This window comes from Scleropages formosus, chromosome 20 (assembly GCF_900964775.1).
Source record: "Scleropages formosus chromosome 20, fSclFor1.1, whole genome shotgun sequence".
NCBI lineage: Eukaryota > Metazoa > Chordata > Actinopteri > Osteoglossiformes > Osteoglossidae > Scleropages > Scleropages formosus.
In genome coordinates this window covers 335,681-360,049 of record NC_041825.1, presented here as the reverse complement: position 1 = coordinate 360,049, position 24,369 = coordinate 335,681, and the positions used below count along the sequence as shown (strand labels likewise).

At 46.3% G+C, this 24,369-nt stretch overlaps 1 protein-coding gene across 9 annotated transcripts in view; it reads left to right on the top strand.

Moving 5' to 3' along the window:
- Positions 1 to 22,496, top strand: part of LOC108919537 (signal transducer and activator of transcription 5B-like) — a 40,190-nt gene extending 17,694 nt beyond the window's left edge. For 2 of the 9 annotated variants that reach the window (XM_018727569.2, XM_018727587.2), the window contains exons 2-20: positions 6,359 to 6,475; positions 7,801 to 7,938; positions 8,299 to 8,455; positions 9,517 to 9,606; positions 9,841 to 10,015; positions 10,222 to 10,352; positions 10,676 to 10,827; positions 10,992 to 11,147; positions 13,648 to 13,827; positions 14,288 to 14,390; positions 14,773 to 14,895; positions 15,366 to 15,458; positions 16,176 to 16,382; positions 17,578 to 17,672; positions 18,172 to 18,314; positions 18,484 to 18,639; positions 18,837 to 18,888; positions 20,777 to 20,884; positions 21,002 to 22,496. In XM_018727569.2, coding sequence (XP_018583085.1) covers positions 7,811 to 7,938; positions 8,299 to 8,455; positions 9,517 to 9,606; positions 9,841 to 10,015; positions 10,222 to 10,352; positions 10,676 to 10,827; positions 10,992 to 11,147; positions 13,648 to 13,827; positions 14,288 to 14,390; positions 14,773 to 14,895; positions 15,366 to 15,458; positions 16,176 to 16,382; positions 17,578 to 17,672; positions 18,172 to 18,314; positions 18,484 to 18,639; positions 18,837 to 18,888; positions 20,777 to 20,884; positions 21,002 to 21,125 — 2,373 coding nt within the window. In that variant the 5' untranslated portion in view covers positions 6,359 to 6,475; positions 7,801 to 7,810 and the 3' untranslated portion in view covers positions 21,126 to 22,496. Of the gene's footprint in view, positions 1 to 6,358; positions 6,476 to 6,565; positions 6,719 to 7,235; positions 7,268 to 7,800; positions 7,939 to 8,298; positions 8,456 to 9,516; positions 9,607 to 9,840; positions 10,016 to 10,221; positions 10,353 to 10,675; positions 10,828 to 10,991; positions 11,148 to 13,647; positions 13,828 to 14,287; positions 14,391 to 14,772; positions 14,896 to 15,365; positions 15,459 to 16,175; positions 16,383 to 17,577; positions 17,673 to 18,171; positions 18,315 to 18,483; positions 18,640 to 18,836; positions 18,889 to 20,776; positions 20,885 to 21,001 lie in introns of those variants that run through there. The other 7 variants (XM_018727539.2, XM_018727593.2, XM_018727578.2 and 4 more) reach the window with 6 other exon arrangements.
- Positions 22,497 to 24,369: the final 1,873 nt, after the last annotated feature.

Genomic DNA, 24,369 nt, shown 5'->3' with positions numbered 1-24,369 from the left:
TGTGTTCACCTCATTGCTTTGGCATAGGCCAACTGTACTGAACAGAGTGGGTCAGAACCCCTGCGACCCTCCTTGTCCTTGGCTCTCTGCAGCCCCCTCAGGTCACCGGTTTCACCATCCCCTTGACCTGAGCCTGCAGCACTGCATTGATATTTCATATTTAATGTCAGATTACGTGAGATCAGCATGGTACATGTTGTAGCACATACCTTGTCCATCCACTGAAAACATCCAGTAACAGGAGAACTGTTTCCATGACATTTTTATGACTCCATCCATCCATCCATTTTCTTTCCCGCTTGTCCTGCTAGGGTCACGGTGGCAAAAGGGAGAGCAGAGCAGCCCAGACCACTGTCCCCCACAACTTCTCCAGCTCAACCTGGGGCATCCCCAGTCGCTCCCAGGGCAAGTGGGAGATATAATCCCTCCAGCGGGTCCTGGGCCGACCTTGGGGTCTGAATGGTTTGATTCTGTGAAATTTAATCATTAAAAAAGAATTATTTTCTTAAATATTAGTCTTAAAATTGCTGAACAAAAAATGTACACTTATTTAGCAGACGCTTTTCTCTGAACCGACTTCCAATGAACTCCATGTAGTGTTACCAGCCCACACATCTTATTCACTGCGGTGACTTGCATTGCTAGATACACTGCTTACACTAGATCACTCATCCATACATCAGTGGAACACACACACTCTCTGTCACTCACTGTGAGTGAACCTTAACAGCATGTCTTTGGAGTGCGGGAGGAAACCAGAGCACCCGGAGTAAACCCACGCAGACGTGGGGAGAACATGCAAACTCCACACAGACTGAGTGGGGATCAAACCCACGTCCTCTCGCACCACCCAGGCGCTGTGAGACAGCAGCGCTACTCGCTGTGACGCTGTGCCGCCGAGTAATCTCCATTACTTCCTAGTTCAGTCACGGTTGTTGACCCTTCGTCAGCTTTCGGCCCCTTTCTCTTTCTTCGTCTACACGGTCAGTAGGAGCTTAATGATGCGGGTGTTAGCTGTGATAGATAATTTAACTCTTATAATATGGTAGCTAGTCAGCCAGCACATACGAAAAGTTTGACTGCTAAATAGAGGTCATCATAATTATCTTTTGTTGGGTTTGGTTGATGGTTTTTTGTGTTGGTGGTTAGCCTTGGTTTGGTTCTTTGGTGGTGGATCAGACTTGCTTTGTTGGGTGTGGTTTGATGCTGTTTTGTGTTGGTGGGTTAGGCTTGGTTTGGCTATTCGTTGGTGGGTTAGATCTGGTTTGTTGGTTTGGTTTTGTTGGTGGGATTAGTTTTGGTTTGGTGGGCGGGTTGGGTCAGTTAAGCTTCTTGGTCTCGGCATGAAGATGTACGTTAGCTATGCTGGGTGTTCTCTGTGGCTTCAGGTTGGTGGTTGGACTGGGTCCTTGTGTACAGCCGTTGAAAAATACGCAATGGAGTATACATCTTTTCCTGTGTACCTTGAATGTTCCATCTCTGACAGATTTATCCCATCACCATGCGAGTCGTCTGCTTATAGATCACCGGCACTCACGAACAGCCGACGCGAGCTGTAAACACTGAACACGTCCACCTTAGAGCAGGGTAAAGCAGGAGCTCGCAGGACAATGGAGATGTGGGTCAACAGAGTGAGTTCTCACTCAGGTGGTAGAAACCATGTTTATTTATAGCCCTTGGCCCAGGGAAGGTGTGATGATGCATCGCTGTCTTCTTGGGATCAGATTGCCCAGCTCACCTAGACTCCAGTATAGTCTGAATAGTTTTTCTCTCTCTCTTTCTTATTAGAAATGCAAGAAACTTCAATAGACTTAATTCTCCATATTTGTGCCCTACATTGTTTGCGATACTTTGTACCTCCAGTGTTCTTAATAACCAGTACTGCCGAAACCAACTAAAGCGAGGCTCTCATATCCACGTTACTTGATTTTATGATGACATGATGACGTGATTATACACGCAGTATGGATAAGATGTCTTATTTGCCCACTGGTTTTGATAATATTTATAAAGTCGATTTGTCTTGTACATTGACAAAGAGGCTGGTAATAAGAGCAACCAGGTTTACTGTACTGTACTATTTCCACATCAAAGGCAAAACATCATGCTGCTCGGGTGTCTGCTGTGTCTCATCATTTTCTCATCATGTTTACCACAGGTACTGTACCCCTCTAGTGTTCGACTTCAGTGTGCTGAGAAGTTCGTGAATTCTGGGTTATTGTGGGCAATCCTTTTATACAAGGTGTGCGGCACTGCTTTTTAAACCGATTGCAAGTCTCATTATCAGCAAGTTTGGTACCATGTACTTGCCCACCAGGAAGAGGCAAAGATGAGAGGGGTAGAATGGGAGGGGCACAACCCAGCCTAGTAATGGCACTTAATTTTGGCCTTTTCCCCTTGATGTGTGCTGTGCCTGTACTGTATTTTAGTGTAGTGCATGCTGTAGTGTAGTGTACTGTACCGTAACGGCCCGCCTTACTGTGTTTGAGCGGGAAACGTGTTTGTTGTAATTGGGTGGCGTTTGGTGACGTACGGGGAATATAAGGGTGTGATTGGAGAAAGAGGAGAGAGCCTGGGGGCGCTAAGCAGTCTGGGAAGGCTGGCGGGACACGAAGGTCCTGGAGAGAACGGGGTCCTCGGCCCGAGAGCCTCGTTTCCCTCCACCGCGTGTTCAAATAAATCGTTCCAAATGAACGCTGCCTCTGCGTCCTTCTTCGCCCCATCGGATCCAAACCCGCGGAGCTGCGCGTCACGCTACTGCCTTTTATTGTAGTCTACCGTACTGTATTTTATTGTAGTCTGTGGTGTACGAGGTCACGGCACTCGGTGTGCTCCACACGCGCTCTGGGTTGCGAGGAGCCTGTTGCGCGCGCGCACGTTTACACCCGTCGCTTGCTAAAGGAGTGTTTTTCTGCGGGCTTGCCGGAACGCGTGCGCTGGGGAGCGTCACTTCCTATCGTTTCTGCACTTGAGGTTAATTTGTCCGACGAGGACGGAGGCGGGGCGCCCCTGCTATGTTGCAAGTAAATGTGAGAAGTCGCCGGAGTATTTCCTTGCTCTGCTCTGGACTGTTTACTTTTGTTCCGGACTATTTATAGGCACGTGGCGGGGGTGTGGAGCCGGAGCCCTGGAGGCAGAGGCCACGATGTGGCTGCATGCCAGCGAATGTGTACAGACACACACACACACACACACACTCACTGATCTAATGCCCTGTCACAATCACTCAAGTAGATAGATATTGTGTGATTCTGCGTAGAGGCTGCAGCAGAAATAGACTCTATGATGGTTGAACTAACTGCTGTACTTGGTGCTGCTGGGTGATTTAGTAAAACTCCTCTGGCTCTTTATTTTCAGTTGCTCACACCCTTAGTGTTGTGTTGGTAACAACATCCCGTTTTGTGTCAATGCATCTTAAATTGTTGCTTTTGAGAAAATTGATTTGAGTTTTATGTAAAAAAAAAAAAAAAAAAAACATTCATTGCATTTGAACTAGTGTGGGTGGTTCTGTTCTCCCCCCCCAATAGGGAAAGTAGTTTTTGGTTTTGCATGTGTGTTCATGACTCACTGGAACGTTCTTTCTCAGTTGAGTTCTTTGTTCTGGATCATCTCGTTAACTTAGACACGGAATGTTTTTCAGTTCCGGGAGATTTTGCCAGCGTTCAGTTGAACTTGCCGGTGTTTGTCTTTCCTCTTGAGGGCAAGCAAGTGGTTCCCTTTAGGATTTCCAGTTTGTGCCGTTTCCCTTTAGTGTTTCCTTCAAAAAAATCATATGCTACTAATGGACACAAGATTTGATCCCCCCCCCCCCCCCCCCCGACACACACTTAATTTATTTTTGCTTGCGTGAGTCTGACTGTTCGTTTCAGACCTTTTCTCAGCACGCATTTCTCGGCACGTGCTCATAGCTACACGGGGGCGCTCAGGTTCATACAAATAAGACTTGGTTAGTTAAAACTCTTGCTTTATGTCTTCCATATCTAGGCAATTACTAGGAATTGTAAGCGCCGTGCTGAAATCATTTCCACGTCCTCAGACTGGGACTTGGGACGCTGGAATTTCCACTGAATTTCAAATCATCAGTTTTATATGGGTCCCTTAATTCCTGCAGCTGCAATAACTCCATGATTTTGGCTTTTTAAATAATATTTTCATTTCATGAGCACGCAAGTATTTTGAGCCGTGTTTGTTTTGTGAAAATAAAAACTGTATAGGTCACTAATTAGTGCTCAAGCCAAAGGAAAATCGCCAGATGCAGATGTGCTCGTGACACGATGCGGGAGACAGCCGGTGTGTGTTCGTGCTCATTTTGTTTACAGGTCTCGCGGACAGTGCAACGGGTCACAGGGGAGGGGTACAGAGAGGGGGGGGGTCTCGTCGGGCCTGCGGGGCTGGGCACGGTCGTCTGCGCTCCTTGCTCCCGGCGTGGCCTCGCTGAGGCCAGTGGATGTGAAGGGTGAAATAGCCAGACGCGAGCGGGATTATGTGACGAACGGTCGGCTCCGCTTCTTTTGGCAGGCAGGCAGGCAGGCAGGCAGGCAGGCAGGCAGGTCCGGGATGCTGTTGTGTCCTTCTCTCCAAACGTCCGCTTCCTTGGGTCGAGCAGACTGCAGCTTGAGGCACTTTGACCCCTGGGGTCTCTCAGATGCGGCTTGATGACCTGTACTCGGTCTACCCAGGTACCCCATTTGGAAAAGTGCGTGTTCGTGCTCCCCCCCCCCCCCACTTTATATATATATATATATATATATATATTGGGGGCAGTGGGTTGGACCGGGTCCTGCTCTCCGGTGGGTCTGGGGTTCGAGTCCCACTTGGGGTGCCTTGCGGCGGACCGGCGTCCCGTCCTGGGTGTGTCCCCTCCCCCTCCGGCCCCACGCCTTGTGTTGCCGGGTTAGGCTCCGGCTCCCCGTGACCCCGTACGGGACAAGGGGTTCAGAAAGCGTGTGTGTGTGTGTGTGTGTGTGTGTGTGTGTGTATGTGTGTGTGTGTATATATATATATATATATATATATATATATATAAAGGCAGAGTGCAACAAACACCACCATTTAGCTCCCAAAATGCTACCCTTCTGTACCTCTTACACACGCTAACATCTTATTTTGCACACCAGGTTTGGGTTTCCTGCGTTTTTGGGCAGTATCCATCACAATTAAAAGGCTGTTTCCGGAACAAATTTTTTTTGCATTGTGAAGAAAGAGGAATTTATCGCATTCTTCCCGCTCAAACGCTACCTTGAAAGTGTGCTGAATGGAAGAAATAAGGCTTTAAAGTGATGACGGACAGGGTGACATTACTCTTTTCTCTCTGTAAAAGTGGCACACGCAGTCTCGAACCACTGTGATGGGCAAATCGAGGGCTCTTTCCACCACAAAATATTGGATTCGCATTTTCATATCAACACAATAAGAATGGCTGGATGACAGCAGAAACTCAAGGAATGGTTTCGTAAGCTTTTGTTTCCGCGTAATCGTTTAAGGAATTCAAAGATTGGACGTAAAGCACTCGTCCTGCTGGAAAACTCTCTTATTCATGTCGCAAACACTTTTCTCCAGAACGACGTACATCTCATAGAAAATACAGGGCGTTCATTACATTAGCGGGAAAACTCGATTCTAAAGTGCTGTCAGTTGACTTTCCACCATATAAACCAATATACGTCACACGAGTAGCTGCATAAAACTCTATCCGAGTAGCAACTATTTCCACCGACGTCCCAAATAATATACGTTTACGTTATATTGGGTAGCCGTAGTCTCGTTCGCGTTATTTCAGTTTGGGGCAGCGCAGCGGTGCAGTTAGTCGCGCTGCTGTCTCTCAGCGCCTGCGTGGTGGTATGGGAGATGGTGCTTTCGATCACCGCCGGGTCCGTGTGGAGTCCGCACGGGTTTCCTCCCGCAGTCCACAAACGTGCAGTTCAGGTAAACTGGTCATGGTAAAATTTCCCGTGTGTGTGTGTGTCTGGCTACCCTGCGATGGGTTTGCATCCTGTTCAGTGCGTACCTCCCCTCTGCCTTGCTCCCAATGCCCAGCGCGTCCGAGATCGGCTCCAGGTCACTTCAGCCCTGCTCGGGGCGAAGCAGATATTGAGGGTGGGTGGGTGGGTGGATGGATGGATGGATGGATGGATTTTGTTTGCTTCAGTGTTACAGAACCTTACAGGCAATAGTTTTAAAGAGGCTGTTTTTTTATCACTACTCCCCCATTTTTCCAAATTTTTATACACGATTCTTATAGGTTAAATTTGTCAGGGATTTAGTAGGCATCATGTTTTTCAATGACAGAATTCAGCAGCTTAGCTCCCAGCACATTTTATGTAGGCTCATGATCTAGCTGTGTGTCGTTCTCTGATAGTTAGGACACGGAGTCCTGCGGCTGTGCTGCTAAATCCGAGGCCAACGGATGGAGGTCTGAAGGTGGAATTGAGCGACTGCGAAGGCCCAGGAGCATCGATGTGCGAGCTCACATTGGGTATGTGACAAAAATTGGGCACAGAGCAGCTGGCGCACAATGATAGCTATTTCTTTGTAGTTCCCACGTGGCTGTTTGTTTTTTTTTCAGAAATTGGAGCGAAGAATGAAATGTAGGAAAGAGATGGCTGAACTGTCGAGTCTTTTGCAAGCAGTTGTCCTATTAGAACCGCCCTGTTGCCTAAGGGTTGTGGAAATCCAAGCACTGGGATGGGAAGTTAATAAAAGACTAAAAATGAACCAGGTACAAAGGATGCGCTTTCACTTCCCATTTAAAGTGGCCACTGGGGCACCTGGAAACGTGATACTGTGGTATAGCTGTGCACTCATCTTACCGTGGTCCTTTTATTGTGACTTCTGCCATTCTCAGTTATTTTTTTTTTTTTTTTTGTTTGTGTCTGTACCTTGTCAGTTCAAGTTGCTGCCAATTTGTAAGCAGGTACTCTGACCCTGTAGACATAACCCCTGCAGGTCCGAGTTGTGGCTTCAGTGTGCTGAGAGAAAGACAGACTTGAGTCGATCATCACTCCCACACTCTGTGTGTGTGTGTGTGTGTGTGTGTGTGTGTGTGTGTGTGTGTGTGTGTGTGTCTGTCTCAAACCGCTTGTCCCGAGCGGGGTCGCGGCAAACCGGAGCCGAACCCGGCTACACAGGGCGCAAGGCCGGAGGGGGAGGAGGCACACCCCAGATGGGACACCAGTCTGTCACAGGGCAGCCCAAGCGGGACTCGAACCCCACGCCCACCGGAGACCAAACCTGGCCAAGCCCGCGGCGCAACCGCAGCCCCGTTACAGTAATACTGTCTTGACTAAATTTAGGACACGAAAGATATTGGAAAAATATTAAATTAAAAATACGTATTTGGTATTTTATTAAAAATCTAAAGTACTGAGAAGGATGTGACTAAAATGCACCTTTTTTCAATTTAAATGTGAAAAGCCTAATTGGCCAAAACTGCTCTGGAAATGGCAATTTCTCCAGAAATGTACTTAAGTAGCAAAGAAAGCGGAACGCATTACTCCCCACCTATGGGTATAGGGCAGTACTTTTTCTCGGGAAGAGAGCCTTTACTGTCTTAGCTGTACGGCACACATCCGATTAGCGGTAACACTGTCTAACAGGTGCAGTTGTGCTTTCAGCACGTTGAAGATGGCATGATTGTACTGTGCAGTTTTATGCACGAGTCCTTGCTCGGCTTGTCACGAACCATTTGCTGTATTGAAACCTTTGCTATTAATAGACGACATAATTCTTCCATCCGGATTCTTTTCCCCCTCCTTTCTCTTATCCTCATCCCTTCTCCTCTCACTCTGCATGCTTTTCCAGGGTTCTCAAGATGTCTGTTTGGATCCAGGCTCAGCAACTCCAGGGGGAAGCCCTGCACCAAATGCAGTCTCTCTACGGCCAGCACTTCCCCATCGAGGTGCGCCACTACCTGTCCCAGTGGATCGAGGCCCAGCTGTGGTGTGTACAGTACACGTGCTTCCTCCCTGTTGAACTAATAGCAGTACCCAGCACCGGGCTTAAGAACATATCTCTTCTTGTAATGTTTCACTCACCGTTCAAATTTAGTAGCTGTAGAAGCCATAGGATCATCTACAGTTGCTTCACTCTGCCTGCTTTTGCACACTTTGGAAAAGTGCAATGTGATCGCTACTTGTCGGTGCATCAGGTGACTTTTTGGCATGCGATTCGAATTGGTAGATGAGCTGTCTTCATGAAACAATAAATAGAGTAAAATTAACTAGTCTGTAGGTGGAGGAGCCACTGTAATATAAACCACAAGTGTAAATCTCAGCCCTCTGTCTACTGTTCTTAACTTAGGGACTCTGTAGACTTGGAGAACCCACAGGAGGAGTTCAAGGCAAAGCGAATGCTGGATAGCCTAATCCAGGAGCTGCAGAAGAAGGTAGAACACCAGGTGGGCGAGGATGGTTTCCTACTGAAGATTAAACTGGGCCACTATGCAACGCAGCTTAAGGTAAGCAGAAACGAGCTCTTAACTAAAGCCCCTTCGCCTGCTGTTGAAAGAGAGTGATGCACATGTGAGAAGTGCATAACTGCTCACTTTCCTCAATTTTTCCTCATTCACTGCCACTTAGCAAGCTTTCCTGCCTTCATTTGCATCATGAGCGAAAGGCAAGGTGAATGATTTTTCTAGAAGAATGGATAGCCCAGACGTGGATCTGAAGTCAGACTTAAAATAGCGTGTCTTGCATGCCCTTGCACAGAATGTACTTTATGCTCAGTGCATACTGTTATCCTGACCCATGCAGTGGTGAAAATTTAATTGCGGCGAATGTGCGTGCGAGTGGAACGCAGCTCGTAGCGAGAGCTCTTAACTCGCAGACTGGGAACGACACCATCCTTTGAGCCAGATGACACATCACAGCAGGATGCAGTGCGCACTCCTGGTCACACTGGAGGAACTGTAATTGTGCAACAGACCAGTGGAGAAGCACGTCTGGGGCGCTGGGGATTTTCCTCCAAAAAATGTGCTGAGTGTGTGGCCCAACGCTGGCAGATCGTTTTTTTCATTGTATTGGATTATTAACATACATTACATTTATTTATTTAACAGACGCTTTTCTGCAAAGCACTTTCCAATAAACTCTATATAGTGTCATTAGCCCACACACCTTATTCACCAGGGTAGCTTACAGTGCTAGATACACTACTTTCACAGGGTCACTCATCCATACACAAGTGGAACACACTCTCTCTGTCACTCACACACTATGGGTGAACCTTAACAGCATGTCTTTAGACTGTGGTAGGAAACCAGAGCACCCTGAGTAAACCCACTCGGAGAACATGCAAAGTCCACGCAGACTGAGCAGGGATTGAACCCACGTCCTCTTGCACAACCCAGGCGCTGTGAGACAGTAGTGCTACTCGCTGTGCCGCTGTGCCACCATGCCTCCACTTTGGGCAAAGGCTTCCCCTAAAGGCTCAAATTGGCCCTGCTTTTGGTTTGCTTTTGCTGAGGTGTTTGCATGCATTTGTGGCTTTTACCCATTAACACAAGTGTTCGTCTTGCAGAACACCTACGACCGATGTCCCCTAGAGCTGGTGAGATGTATTAAACACATACTGTACACAGAGCAGAGGCTGGTGCGGGAGGCTACAAATGTAAGTTCAGACGAATGTGTCTTATAAATTTCATTCTCTTGCATGGTGTCTTGACTGGCTTTTGAGACTTATTAAAACATCATTAGTTAGCTTCATTAGTTTATTGGATTTATTTATTTCGCATCATTGAACATCGTGTTAAAGGCTGGGTTAGTTCCTAACTGTCACTTTAGTAACAACGGCTTCCAAGAAATGAGTTCGGCTTTGAGAGTTTTGTCTTCTCTTGATTGGTAGGCAAGCTCTCCTGGGGGTGGGATGCTGGACAGCATGTCTCAGAAGTACCAGCAGCTCAACCAGGCCTTTGAGGAGCTTCGTCTGTTGACACAGGACACAGACAATGATCTACGCAAGCTGCAGCACAGCCAGGAGTACTTCATCATCCAGTATCAAGAGAGCTTGCACATCCAGGGTGAGCTCGCATGCTATATGGTGCCATCTTCTTGGCTGTGTGCTTCGTGGTCAGCCATCTTTAAGACCATCAGACTGTACCGTAGGTTTGTTTGTGAGTTTTTTGCCTGCAAGAAGCGGTCTTCCAAGGCAGGATCAGAACAAGAGGCGCTGACTCCATCCCCCTGCTGTCTCAGTCCGTCTCTTTGTCCCTTCGCTCCCTTCCAGCGCAGCTCGGCAACTTGTCCGCCCTTCCGCCATCTGACCGCGTGCTAAGAGAGCCTGCTCTGCTGAGCAAGAGGGCCACTATGGAAGCCTGGCTCACCCGAGAGGCCAACACACTACAGAAGTACAGGCTGGTACGTGCCCACTCGTTGCGTCTCGGTTTGATACATGTGCTTTCCATACTGTTAGCCTTGTGAACGATTTAAAAAGGATCATGGTCAGACAACCCTTTTGCCTTCACAAATGTCTCGACTCTGTCCCTAAGCGAAATTTGTTGAGATTTTTTTTGTCCCTTCGCCCAAGTAGGCGCCACTTTTGTGTTTTTACACTTGAACTTCAGTCCTACGTTGCACATTTGTGAGCGAGGGAGCAGGAGGAATGCGATAGGAGCGGTGTTGTTGTTGTTGTTTGTTTGCAGCAGTAGTACTTGGCCATGTTCATGTGGATGCATGTTTAGGACCTGGCAGAGAAACATCAGAAGACCCTGCAGCTCCTCCGAAAACAGCAGACCACTATTCTGGATGACGAGCTCATCCAGTGGAAGAGAAGACAGCAGCTGGCTGGCAACGGCGGCCCACCGGAGGGCGCGCTGGACGTCCTTCAGTCCTGGTGAATCAACAAGACGCTGTTGGTTTTGCACGGTCACTTCTGTCCACCTCTGAATTCTATATAAACGCCTTTTTTGTTTGTGCATCATAGAAGAGATGACGTAGTATCTTTCATCTACGGGTTCATCCATTCTTTACTTTGTTTTTTCTTTTTTGCATTTTTAGGTGTGAAAAGCTCGCGGAGTTGATCTGTCAAAACCGACAGCAGATTCGGCGAGCAGAGCACCTGAGGCAGCAGCTGCCCATTCCTGGCCCGGTTGAGGAACTGCTGACGGAGCTCAACAACACCATCACAGACATCATCTCTGCACTGGTTACGAGGTACACGCGCGCGCGTGCGCGCGTGTTCTTCCTCTCTGTGATAGTTCTAACCCTGAAAAGCAGACCTTGGAACAACCCTAGCTAAATGTTTTTAATTTTAACTTATTTCTTTTCTTTGAAAAATCTGTGCAGATGTAAGAATGATTCCATGTTTGAAACAACTAGTAGTCTGAAGTCGGCCATAAAGGTTTTTTTTTTTTTTTTATTTAAAAAAACATAAGCACTTTCAATAAAAATATGGCTATCTTCCTTTTATGCTAATTATGACAGAATGCCATCACTGTTTGAACGAGCTGGTAGGCAGTCACTGCTGCTGCAGACCTCCAGGTGCCTCTGTCCTCTTGCCTCCCTGTGCGGTCGCCTGCATGCGGGGTGGACAGTAGCTGATATTCCCGCATCCCTGCTCTTGCCGTTAGCTGAGTGACCGATGAGCCCGAGAACACTTTCTCGCCAGTGATCCGAAGCTAATGGAGATGGACAGAAATGGACAGTGAGGGAGGGAGCTGGAGACAGCAGTGGCTGGGGAGCGTTATACCCATGATAGATCTGTCGGTGTCGATCAGTCTCAGGCTCCAGACGCAAACGTAAGCGCCGAGCGTTCATCGTGACGCGCTCCTATCTAGGCCCAGAACGGGCTGTAGCATCCAGCCCTTCTTTCTGCCGTTAGGCTGCACGCAACATTGGTTTCGCGTCGCCTTCTGCTCCTGCCCTCCTGGTGGTGTTCTGTAGAAAATGTTTGTTGAACTTGCTGCTGCAGGAAGAAGGAAGCGTGCGAGACACTTCAACAGCGGCACGGCTGAGGTTATGATTTTAGGTTTGACAGCGCATCGCTGAGCCGCATCCTTTTTGTCAGTGATTTTGTTTAGAACTCAGTGCGGCGTTCTTAATCTTGTCATTCTACAACCGCTGTCATGTGATGTTAAGCTCTGTTAATTTCCATTTGAAGCATTCCACTAGAGACATGGACTTGGAAAGAAAACAGCTGTCACTGGGGTCAGAAACACTTCTAGTGACGTGGGCTGTGCAAGCATAACGTTCTTCTTGGCTTCAGCAGACTCCATCATTAACCCTAACTCGCATTTTTCAGGCTTTGCACATGGGATCGGCAGGGTGCTATTGTTACACTCTGTGGAAGGAAGGAAATTAATTGAATTTCAGAATATACTTAAATTCTCGTACGAATTGTTCAAGTTCATGTTTAGCTCACACCCTTTTCTGTTGTTAAAGGGGAGAAACGGCGACAAACACACACCACCTGCTTTTTCAGTGTGTGTTCAGTTTTCCGATGCAGGAGAAAGATCAACTTCACTTATGAATAATATCAATAGTTTCTGGTTAATTATTAACCATGAAACTGCATACTTCAACTGCTTGTTTCAAGGGACACTGCCTTACAGTACTGCATTGGTGCATTAAATTATTACATGATACAGAAAAGCAGAAGTGGAGAGCATTTAGCTAAATAAATAATAAACCATAAAAGTGCCTGTACACTGAGCAAACAGTAAGACTCAATGCATTTTTTATTTGGGAACAGCCACATTTGGTAAATCAAACATTAACTCATGTTGTGTCCTTCAGAATATGTTTTGTGGGAAACTTATGGTTGTTGGCATTTACTGTCTGCAATGTGACGTTTGTACCCTGTGATTAAAGTCACTGGGGAGAATTTTCATCCTTATTGTTTGTTAATACCATTATTACTTGTTACACACTGGCTTACAATTGTTACTTAATCTAGAATGCCCAGGAGGGGTGGGCAAGCACTGGCCCTTGGACCCCCAGAGGTTTTTTTCGCCCTCAACTTTCAGTTGGGAGTTTTTGTTCCTTCCCTCCGTGGCCAGTAGGCATATTTATAGCTCTATAAAAGTACTGTTTTATGGTATTCATTAGTCAGCTGTCTTCTTTGTTTCTTTATCTGATGTGTGTGTTTCTTTGCCTTATGCTTGTGTTAAAGTGCTCTGTGTCACTGCGTGAGAAGAGCTCTATAAAAACACATCGAATTGAATTGAAGCCATGTGGTGCCACCGTTCTTGACTCTTCAGTGCAAACGCCTCTCTTCTGTTCCCCTCCGATGTACTTTTTGGTGCACTAATAGGGTAAAGGTGCTCCAGTTCTTAGCGAAATGTTATGTGTAAATGTCGATGCTCAAAAGTTTGTGATTACATCTGTAGAATAATGGATCAAGTTTTATTGTGCTACTCGTGTGATGAACGTTGGTTCAAATGGTGCAAAGCAACAAACTGTACTTTAGAGTCATGCATCTGCATGTAAGTCTCTTTCTGTTGGTGTGATGCGCTCGTTGTTTTTCTGTGAGATGTACATGCTAAATGAATGTTAAAAAAAGGAATGATGTGATAATGTTCATGTTGAATTGTTCTAAGTTGAAAACATTTTCAAGTTATATGCTCCCCATTGCTATTCATCTGAATCTGGCCCTCTTTTTATTTATTCCATTCATTCATTTATTTAACAAACATCCCCCCCCTGCATTCCCCAGCACCTTCATCATTGAGAAGCATCCCCCACAAGTGTTGAAGACACAGACCAAGTTTGCTGCCACTGTGCGCCTCTTGGTGGGGGGGAAGCTCAACGTGCACATGAACCCACCGCAGGTGAAGGCCACTATCATCAGCGAACAGCAAGCCAAGGCACTGCTGAAAAATGAGAATACGAGGAAGTAAGTCTCAGACCTTTTGCTGTCCATCTCTTTGTTCCTTCATTGTTCATTCATCTCCCTCTCTGTGAAAATATGTTCCCGCTTCAGTTAGCGATTCATTTTTGTCACATACAGGACGGCGCGGTGGCGCGTCACGGAGAGTGGTGCCTCACAGCTCCTGGACTGTGTGACTGCACATAGTTTCGGTATCTGCTCAGTCTGTGCATCCTCTCCCTGTGTTCGTGTGGGCTTCTTCCGGGGGCTCCGGTTCCCTTTCACGGACGCGTCTCGTAAATGTGTGCCCGTAGTGTGTTTTAGCGTTTTAATTAGTCTGTGTTCGGCTACCCTGCGGTGGTCTTGCGTCCCGTCCGGGGTGTATCCCGGTAGGCCTAGCGCCCGACGCTTCCGTCACTCTTGGTTGTCGATGGGCTTCTGGGTTTTCGCTTGGTTGTGATGTATGGAAATGGCCAACAACCTGCAGTGTGCTCTCTTGCAGTGAGAGTAGTGGGGAGATTCTCAACAACAGCTCTGTGATGGAGTACCATCAGACCACCGGCACACTCAGTGCCCACTTCAGAAACATGGTATGCATGGAGGCCGCTGCAGCTGCTGCTCTCACTAACTGAGCATTTTGTGACGGAGACACGGGGAGGAAGCCGGTCCTCTAATGTTTCTGTCCGAAAACACGTGTAAAATTCTCCTTTGTCACGTGCTGTGCAGCCGTGTTTCTCAGTTGGATGTTCTAGGCTTGTTGTGGCTGCTGGACTATGGGGTTCATTCATTTTTGTTCCTCTGGAATAAATGACAGCTGGCAACATCTTTCTGAAGGCCTGCTCTAAGGCATGTGCTGTCATTTAAAATGTACACTGGAAATGTGCTAAGTGGCATCGACATGCATGTACATTAAATACACTTGCATTGTTTTTCTCATTCTTACCCAGCGCTGTCATTCTGTTTTTTTTCTAGTCTTTGAAACGTATCAAGCGTTCGGACAGGCGTGGAGCTGAATCGGTTACAGAAGAAAAGTTCACCGTTCTCTTTGAGTCACAGTTCAGCGTGGGTGGTAATGAGCTGGTATTTCAAGTCAAGGTAAAAACATGGAGGACGGTCGCAAAAAGATATTTTTTCCTATGTGCTAACACAAGTCGGGTATTCGGATAAAGTTTCGCGTAGTTACTCGTACGATGAACGTTGGTTCATATGGGGGAAAGAAACAAACTAACTGTATTTAATAATCACACGTCTGTATCTAAGTGTCTCTTTCTCCTAATGTAATGAAAACATTGTATTTTCTACGAGATGTTCGTTGCTTTGGAGAAAAGTGTCAGATAAATAAATACATGTATGTAAATGGGTGCACTTGAATTTATGCTTTTTTGCTTTTAATTTTTATGTATTTAATGCATTTATTTAGGGTTTTACTTTACACTGTGCTTAATAATGTGTTGCTTCAATACTAAAAAGGCAAAAATGGGCTCAATGCTCATCTTTTTCATTTTTATTAATCATTATTGCTTAATTACTTCCATGTTTTTTTGTTTCTGCTGCACTCTTTACAGACATTATCACTTCCTGTTGTGGTAATTGTCCATGGCAGCCAAGACAACAATGCCACTGCAACAGTACTTTGGGATAATGCTTTTGCTGAGCCAGTGAGTATCATTTATTATTGCTGTGGTTATATTTCAGTGTTAATAGTGTTTTTTTGCATCCCGTCCAGGGAGTACCACCCTCAGCCGTGCGTCCAATGTTTCCAGGACAGGCTCCGGATCACGGCGCTCCTGCTCAGGACAGAGCGCTTATTGATTGATGGATGGATGGATGGATGGTCATGTTTCGTGAATATGACAAAATTATAATAAAATGACAATTTGGATAAAAGCATCAGCTAAGTAATTAGAGTACAGCTTTGTTATTTTAGTAGAGTAAAGTGCTCTTCTCAAGGGTGCACCAGCAGTAGTGTCACCTTCAGAATCATGTTATTAGTTGTACTGTCTGTTGCCCCAACCTAAAGCATGGCAAAGAATTCATGGACTGCGATGTTCTGACAAAAAACCAAGGGTCTAGTTTTAATATCATAAGTAAATAGTTTCTTTCTGTTTCCTTCCTTCTGTCTTGTCTCTCCTTGATCTTGTATGATTCAGCATAGCTGTGTAACTGCAGACTCCTGTAGAAGGAGTCAGCAGAAGGATGCCTCACATGTAGCCCTTTGTGAGCATTATTGAGGGTCAAGAAAGAGAAAACAGTTGCACACACGAGGCACGTGGTGCTATGGAGATTCAGTCCAAACCGAATGCATTTTTTTGCACGTTTTGCACGTGCTTATTTCCTCTATGGTGTGAGTGGGCGTCTCTCCTGTGCTTCCCCAGGGCCGAGTGCCCTTCGCCATTCCGGACAAGGTGATGTGGCCGCAGCTGTGCGATGCGCTCAACATGAAGTACAAGGCTGAGGTGCAGAGCAACCGTGGGCTCTCAGAAGAGAACCTGGTCTTTTTAGCGCAGAAGGCCTTTAGCAGTGCGAGCACCAGTCCGGAGGACTACCGCAGCATGACCATGTCCTGGTCACAGTTTAACAGGGTAGGTTCAAGAGTGCCAGCAGTCATTTTTCCCTTCGCTTTCTTGGTTTAACAAACAGGTTCATTTTTTAATAGATGCTGCTCTTTTCTGTCTCGACTGTCTTTATTACCCACCTGTTGCTGGAGCATACAGTCTTTGCTCTTCTCTTTAAACGTTGCTTTGCTTATGGCCCTTTACATGGCCAGCTTTCTGACAGTCCGCAGCAAAGGGGATCATGCCTATTAGTTTTTTTTTTTCTTTCTTTTTTGCTATTTTTCAATGAATAACTGTTGTTCAGTTCATTGTGGTTTCCAAGAGACGACCTCTATGCCACTTAACAGGAATGACGACGACGACAAACAAAATCAGATATATTTGAAATATTTTAGTGGGCTTGTATTCACATCTGAGTAATAAGACATGCTGAATGAACGAAGCACTTATTCAGTCTTCTGTTTCTAAGTGTGTGCTCTTCTGTTTGCCAGTGTGCTTCTAAATAAGTTATTTGTGATATTATTAAAGTCCTTACACCCCCACATCACAAAATTGTTTCTAATAAGCTTGATAACTTCATTACAACTTGCATTTGCCTTGTCATTGTGGTGCTGGTCTCCACATTGCCAAGCTGACTAAAAGGTGTGGGGTGGCACAGTGGCACAGCGGCACAGCGAGTAGCGCTGCTGTCTCGCAGCGCCTGGGTGGTGCGAGAGGATGTGGGTTCGATCCGCACTCAGCCTGTGTGGAGTTTGCATGTTCTCCCTGGGTCTGGACTGTAGGAGGAAACCCATGCAAAGACACGCTGTTCAGGTTCACCCATCGTGTGTGCGTGTGTTCGTTCGTTCCACTGGTGTATGGATGAGTCACCCAGTGTAAGTAGTGTATCTAGCAGTGTAAGTCAATGTGGTAAATAAGGTGTGTGGGCTCATAACACTGCATAGAGTTCATTGGAAGTCACTTTGGAGAAAAGCATCTAAATAAATAAATGTAAATGACTCCCTCCCCACTGATGCTGAAGAGTCCATCCAGCCAGTGCATTTGGACCCCCCATTTGCCATGTCACTTCTCAAATACTGTTAATTTTGACTTTGTTCTCCATGCCGCAAGTGTTGTGCCATCTTTCAAAGAGTGAAACGAATGAAACAGTGGTTGTATTTTTAGCAGTTAAATTTATTCAACAAAATCCATTTCAGACTCAACAGAAGCACTTATTTCACAGGAGAGCTTACCTGGCCGAAACTTCACATTTTGGCAATGGTTTGATGGAGTTATTGAACTCATGAAAAAGCACCTGAAATTGCACTGGAATGATGGGTAAGAGAATATTTCCATTCTTTCATGCAACTCTTAATGCTGGATTGCGTGTGGAAATCGCTGTTTGGCTGGAGTAACAATCATCTCTTTATTTGTACTCAAGGCTAGCACAAAGTACAACCTTGTCAAAACAGTGCAATCACATTAAGATCTGAATGTTAAGAAACAAGGGGGGGCGCGGTGGCGCAGTGGCGCAGTGGGTTGGGCCTCGTCCTGCTCTCCGGTGGGTCTCGGGTTCGAGTCCCGCTTGGGGTGCCTTGCGACGGACTGGCGTCCCGTCCTGGGTGTGTCCCTTACGCCCTGTGTTGCCGGGTTAGGCTCCGGTTCCCCGCGACCCCGTTTGGGACAAGCGGTTCCGACTGTGTGTGTGTGTGTGTGTGTGTTAAGAAACATAGGTTAGTGCATTACCTCCCATTCTTCGTTTTCTTGTTTCTCGATGGCTCTTTTTCTTTGCCTTTGGTGACTCACGTATCTGCACCTCTCTATATGTGTGAGGCAGGGCGATTCTGGGCTTCGTGAACAAGCAGCAGGCTCAGGACATGCTAATGTCCAAACCTAATGGGACCTTTCTTCTCCGCTTCAGTGACTCTGAGATAGGGGGCATCACTATTGCCTGGGTGGCTGAGAACCCTAACAAAGCAGGTACCATCTGTTTGTCTCGTGGATGAGTCACCATTATAGGGGCGTCACCCTCAATAGCAGTAAGGTCCTTTACATATTCCCGTGTATCTTTGGGTTCGGGGCCTGTCTCAGAAGGTGTTTGATGGGATTGCTGAACTGAAACCTTTCTGTGTTTCTCCTATATGCCCAGGGGAAAGGATGGTGTGGAATCTTATGCCATACACAACTAAAGACTTCTCTATCCGCTCCCTGGCTGACAGAATCAGTGACCTCAACCACCTTCTGTTCCTGTATCCTGACCGGCCAAAGGATGAGGTCTTCTCCAAATACTACACCCCGCCTCACTGTATGCACTTTTCTGGACTCTTGTCTGTAGCGTACCGGAGGGTTCAAAGTGCATTGTCCTGATGTCTGTACTGGTGCTGTAGGTGTACATTATGACACATGACTAGATAAAAGAATGATGCAAAATTCTAGATGGAGGACAGTGACTCTTTCGACTTATATGGATTTATCACGTCTCTCTCTCTCTGTACCCACCAGCAAAAGCAGTAGACGGCTATGTCAAACCACAGATCAGACAAGTAGTGCCGGAGTAAGTGCTGCTTTTTCTTCCATGCCTTTTCGATATACTGAACACAGCAGTCATCCTGCTCTGCAGGCTGCAGCTGGAGGTTGGTTTGGAAGCCGTTTTTCAAGGTGGCAGAGTGTTGCACTTGTGTGCCGTGCAATGAAAACGCGTGACCAGAGACGCAGGGTGACAGGAAATGGCTCGTTATCACTAATAGCGCCTTTTACATTCACAAGTTAGCTGCTGAATGGGGGCTTGGACATTGGGAGCGTTTATGTTTAAGGAGACGGGGGGGAGTTCTTACATTAGTTTTATTCACATTGGAAAAATTGTGCGACACATCACATTTTCAGCTCCTCCTGTTTTCTGCACCACTGGTGGTGATTACGCTGGAAGTTCTTCTTGTCTCATTAACTGGCTACTCAGTATGCATCTGGCTGCCTTAGCAGGGTTCTCAGTTACCCCACCCTGGGTCCTGGTGGCCTTCACAAGAGGTGTTAATTGTCAGTGAACCTTCCTGCAGAAGATCTGTAGAATTAATAGCTCTTAATAGCAATTGGCAATTAAGGGTAATCCAATAATCCCAATATTAATGGTCATTAACACATCAGCAGAGCACTACAGGGCAGGAGCAGTCTCCGAGGAGAGTACTTTTTCACAACAATTTCATCATAACATGTAGATTTATTCATTTCGCTGACTGTTTTCTCTCAAGTGAAGCCTGAGTATTAAGCTACCTACAATTATTTACCCATTTATACATTTATGTATACTGTAGTTACACTCCAATCTGTGGACATTGTTTGTCATCAAATGGAAATCAGATTAGTTCTTCATATTTTTCTGACAAGACCGTTCACTTTACTTCTTAATGTTGTGAACTGATGGTCTTCCAGGGTTAAAAAAACAAAAAAGAAAAATCACAGGTGCATAGCTTTACTGTGCTGCATGTCTGTATGTATAACTACGTGTGGGCGGTGAGCCCCGACCCACTCGGCCGAATATCAGGTCGGTCGCTGCTGCATCCACGTACGTTTGCTTGCGCTGCGCGGCGATGTCGGGCGCGCGAGAAGTCGATGGTTGAGGCTCCGAGGCCGCCCGAGGCGATTCGCAGCCTCCCGCGTACGCCGCTCGCGCTTTTGCTGAGCCGGTGTCTCGGCTGGCGTCTTTCGAATCCCGGAGGCCTCGGCGTGCTCCCTAAGGCTTAGTGCAGCTCGTCAGTTGCGATGGTTCTTTGCGTCGTGTTTGTCTGACATCTTTGAAATGTTTAATTCAACGATCTGCCTTCACGGCCCCAACCTCGGTCTAAATGAAGGTTTTCCTGCCGGCGCGATACTGAGGTGCTGACGTCAGCGCTATGACGTGGTTCGAACGTGATGACATGTAGCGCAACGCGGTGCAACTCCATAGCGAGGCAAATGTGGGACATTTTCGCAGCGTTGCCAGCTCGCTCAGGCTGAACCGGCAGCGGCCGTTCGCATCTCGTTTGATGCGGTTTTCCTTCCTCTGTCCAACGGTATATGCGCTGTCTCTCTGTGTCTTTTCATTTGCGAGCAGTAGCGGCGAGAGGGGTTGCATTTTTTCGTGACGGTCAATTCCCAAGTTACCCCCCTACCTAGTGAGAAGAAAGACGTATATATATTTATTTAATTCATTATTTCTCACTAAATTGTCATTATTTTAAAAGCAGAGGAGTAACACTTGATCGATGTTGGCTGACCAAAAATATAGGAACAGGCTATACACGTGCTGGGGGGCATATTAGACCTGTTGGAACTTGGGGGAGTGTGTGTCTCCCCCCCCCCCTTGTTATGGCTGTACTTAATAGGCTGTATAAAAGAAAAGGTGAAGGTGGTGACCATGCTCATTGCAGTGCAGATTTCCTCAGAAATGTTTTTCCTTGGGCCTGCAGGTTTGCAACTGCCAATCCTGATCCATCCAGTGGAAATCCCACCTACATGGATCATGCAGCTTCACCATCTGTCAGTCACCCTCATATCTATGGCATTTACCCACCCATGTGAGTGTTACAGAACCACACTTGTAAAAGACAGCGGGAGAGTCGGGCTCTTTGAATGGATTTTTTGCTGTCTTTTTGAAGTGTTTGTGTGAATTTTGTCTTGATATATCCTGACAGAAATGATTCAATGTTGGATGGCGATGGAGAATTTGACCTGGAGGATACCATGGATGTTGCAAGACATGTTGAGGAGTTGCTGCGCAGGCCGATTGAAAACCAGTGGAGTGGTCAACAGTCATGACTGTTCACCTCTAATCCTGCACCACACCCCAAAGGAAGAACACCCCCCCCCCCCCTTTTGCATTTAATTTTATAGTTTTATTCGTTTTTGAGTAACAATGTAAAATGTTAATGATCTATAGCTGGTTTTGTGACAACATAACTCGTATGTATCTGTGTCCCTGGGTACCTGTTGAACAGAAACAGAAAAAAGAAAAGGTTCGGAATAGAAAGATATGTTACGGACAGCACTGCTGAGGTACCGCTTACAGATGTGAGGCAAAGGTTTGTGAACTCTTTGGAGTTTATCTTGACTTCTGCATGAATGACTCCAAAGATGTAATCTCATCTTCACTGCCGTCGTAAGTGTTTTTAACAAACACACATTTTATATTGCCATGTATTTATTGAACAAATGGGTTAAAGTCATGGGTGGAGCAAGGGTAATGATAACATCTTCAGATGTCAGTAATTGGAGCCAGATCTTCCGGTCAGTGCGTTAGATGTTGGTATTGGTTAAGGTGTGGGTTTGAGCTGCCCTGCTGTGAACAAATAAGGGTTGCTCATAAAAAGCTCATAAAACTGGAACGGATTACGAAAGGATTTCTGAAGCCTTTGGCCTCCAGCAGGCCCCAGCCCGCCTGCTAGTTTACAAATATAAAAAAAAATTCAGCACTATTTCTAGTCTGCTTAGAAGGGGGGTGTCCTACAACGAACAGTGCACGGATGTGCCTTACAATCCTCACCCCGACAAACACTACGGTGATGGTACGTACAGTACGCAGGACAAGAGTGGTGTTCACGGGAGCTCACCACAGAGGAAACCACTGCTCTCCAACAACATTTGTATGTCTGCCTCATGTTTGCTAATGACCACCTGCATGTTCCATAACAATGTTCTGTGGACGGAGACAAAAATGTAACCTTTTGTTAACTAAACACAGTGGTGTGTTTGGGGAAAACAAAACACTGTTTACCAACACCTTAACCTCCTCCCAGCTCTGAAGCCTGGTGGAGGGATTATAATGGTGTGGGGTTTATTTGCTGCCTCAGGGCCTGGGTGGCTTAAAATGATTGTGGGACCAATGAATTTCAAGCTCTGTCAAGAAATTCTACAGCAGAATGTCCGGGCATCTGTCCCTGATGTAAAACTCAGAGGAAGCTGGGTCATGCAACATGACAATGGTCCAAAACACAGGCGTGTGTGGCCAAGAGAGTGTCTCCAACAGAAGATTTGGCGAACATTAGAATGGCCAATACTGCGGCGTGATATGAAGCAGGCTGTTCCAGCAGGAGTACCAAAAATATACATGCACTGAAATACTTTTGGGGGGGGCGCGGTGGCGCAGTGGGTTGGACCGGGTCATGCTCTCCCGTGGGTCCGGGGTTCGAGTCCCCGCTTGGGGTGCCTTGCGATGGACCGGCGTCCCGTCCTGGGTGCGTTCCCTCCCCCTCCAGCCTTATGACGTGTGTTGCTGGGTTAGGCTCCGGCTCCCCGCGACCCCGCATTTGACACGCGGTTCAGAAAGTGTACGTATGCGTGAGAAATACTTTTATACAGAGTATTGGGCCAAAATACCTCCCGAGCACTGTGCGGGTCTGAGTCGCGGATACAGAAGGTATTTGGGTGAGGCATTCCACAGGCTGCTAAATATAAAGGTTTACGTACTTTCTCCATCAGTGACCTTGATTGTTTAAACGAGTCCTGCAATGACATCGCAATGTAAAATGTTTTGTGTGTTGCTTCTTTTATCATGGTGACTTAGTCAATCACGTGATGCTGTAAGAGCCATTTCTGCAGAAATCCTGGTAATTTCAAAGGGTTCACAAACATGTTCTCACAAGTTTAAATTATATTTAAACAAGTTTATAAATGGCCTTTAAGAATATTTCAAGAACCCTTTTAAAAGAAGTACATAGTGGTGATGGGGCGATACAAAAATACCTTACAAAAAGTAATGTTGCCATGTTTCACACCAAAGGGGTCAGTAAATATCCAGAAATTAAAACTGAAATGCACCAGTTATTGGCACCTTTATTTGTCGTAATGGCTACAGTGTTGTGTATATTATGATATACATACAGGCTCCCTGCATATGATGAAAATTTAAGTGAATTCTGAATTAGGAGCAAAGTAATTTGTACCTCAAGTTTTGTGTTATGTGCTGTCAATTGTCAAGTGAAAACTTCTTTCAAAAACAGACATTTGAATTCGAAATAGGCGCCTAGGCGGTGTTGAGCACAACACGAGGCGAGTGGAATCGTCCACCACGTGGGCCGCGTTTCCTCCCGCATGTGTCCGTTGTCAGATACCCATTCTAGATCTTAGTCGTATACAAAAAGTAGCGAGCCGAGCTGAAACGTTCTTAAGAAAGCGTTACGTTTTTTAAAGGCAAAGAAAATGGAGCAAAGCCTGAAGTGATACAAGGCAGATTTTTTCAGAGAATCTCATTACAAACGTGTGTGATTTGACTTACTCTTCCATTATTGCCAGTGATGCTTTATAAATAGTTCAACAGAGATGGTTGTGAGTGACTAACTACAGGACTTGTGTGGTTTGACAGTGTTCAAATAATTGTTTTATAGAGTGCATTTAGACACATCTTCTCAAGGCACTTTACCATAAAGAAGAAAGATACAGTATATGGGTTACAACTCCGCAACAATTTACCAGAAATATCGCCATTAGAATATTACGATGAAAGAACAACAGAATCCATCCGTTATTAGTAAGCACTTGTCATGTCCACGAGTCCTGAGCCCATGTGGGAAGCGTAGGGCACGAGGCGGGATACACGCTGGTGCACAGAACGCGAGTTCACGCTCACAGTTCAAACTCTCTCAACCAACCGTTGTCCGCAACCGCTTGTCCGGAGCGGGGTTGCGGCGAGTCGGAACCTACCCGGCAACGCGGGGCGCAAGGCCGAGGTGGGGAGGGGATGCAGCACCCAGGACGGGACATCGGTGCGCCGCAAGCAGGACTCGAACCCCGGACCCACCGGCCAGCAGGCGCTGGCCAAACCCACCGCGCCCCCCCCCACACTTTCTCATATACACACTAAAAGCATATATGCAATAATATATTAAGGGCCCTGATTTAAAAAAAAAATTTAAGAAAAAGGCAGTTACACTTGTACGTTAATAAAGACTTATTTATTCTATTTTCATGAACAGCTCATACAACGCAAGCTTTGTCCCCCTCTACTGGAGGCATCAGAAGGAGTCAGGATGCAGCATGGATGTGTTTTTTTTGTTACCTTTTGTTA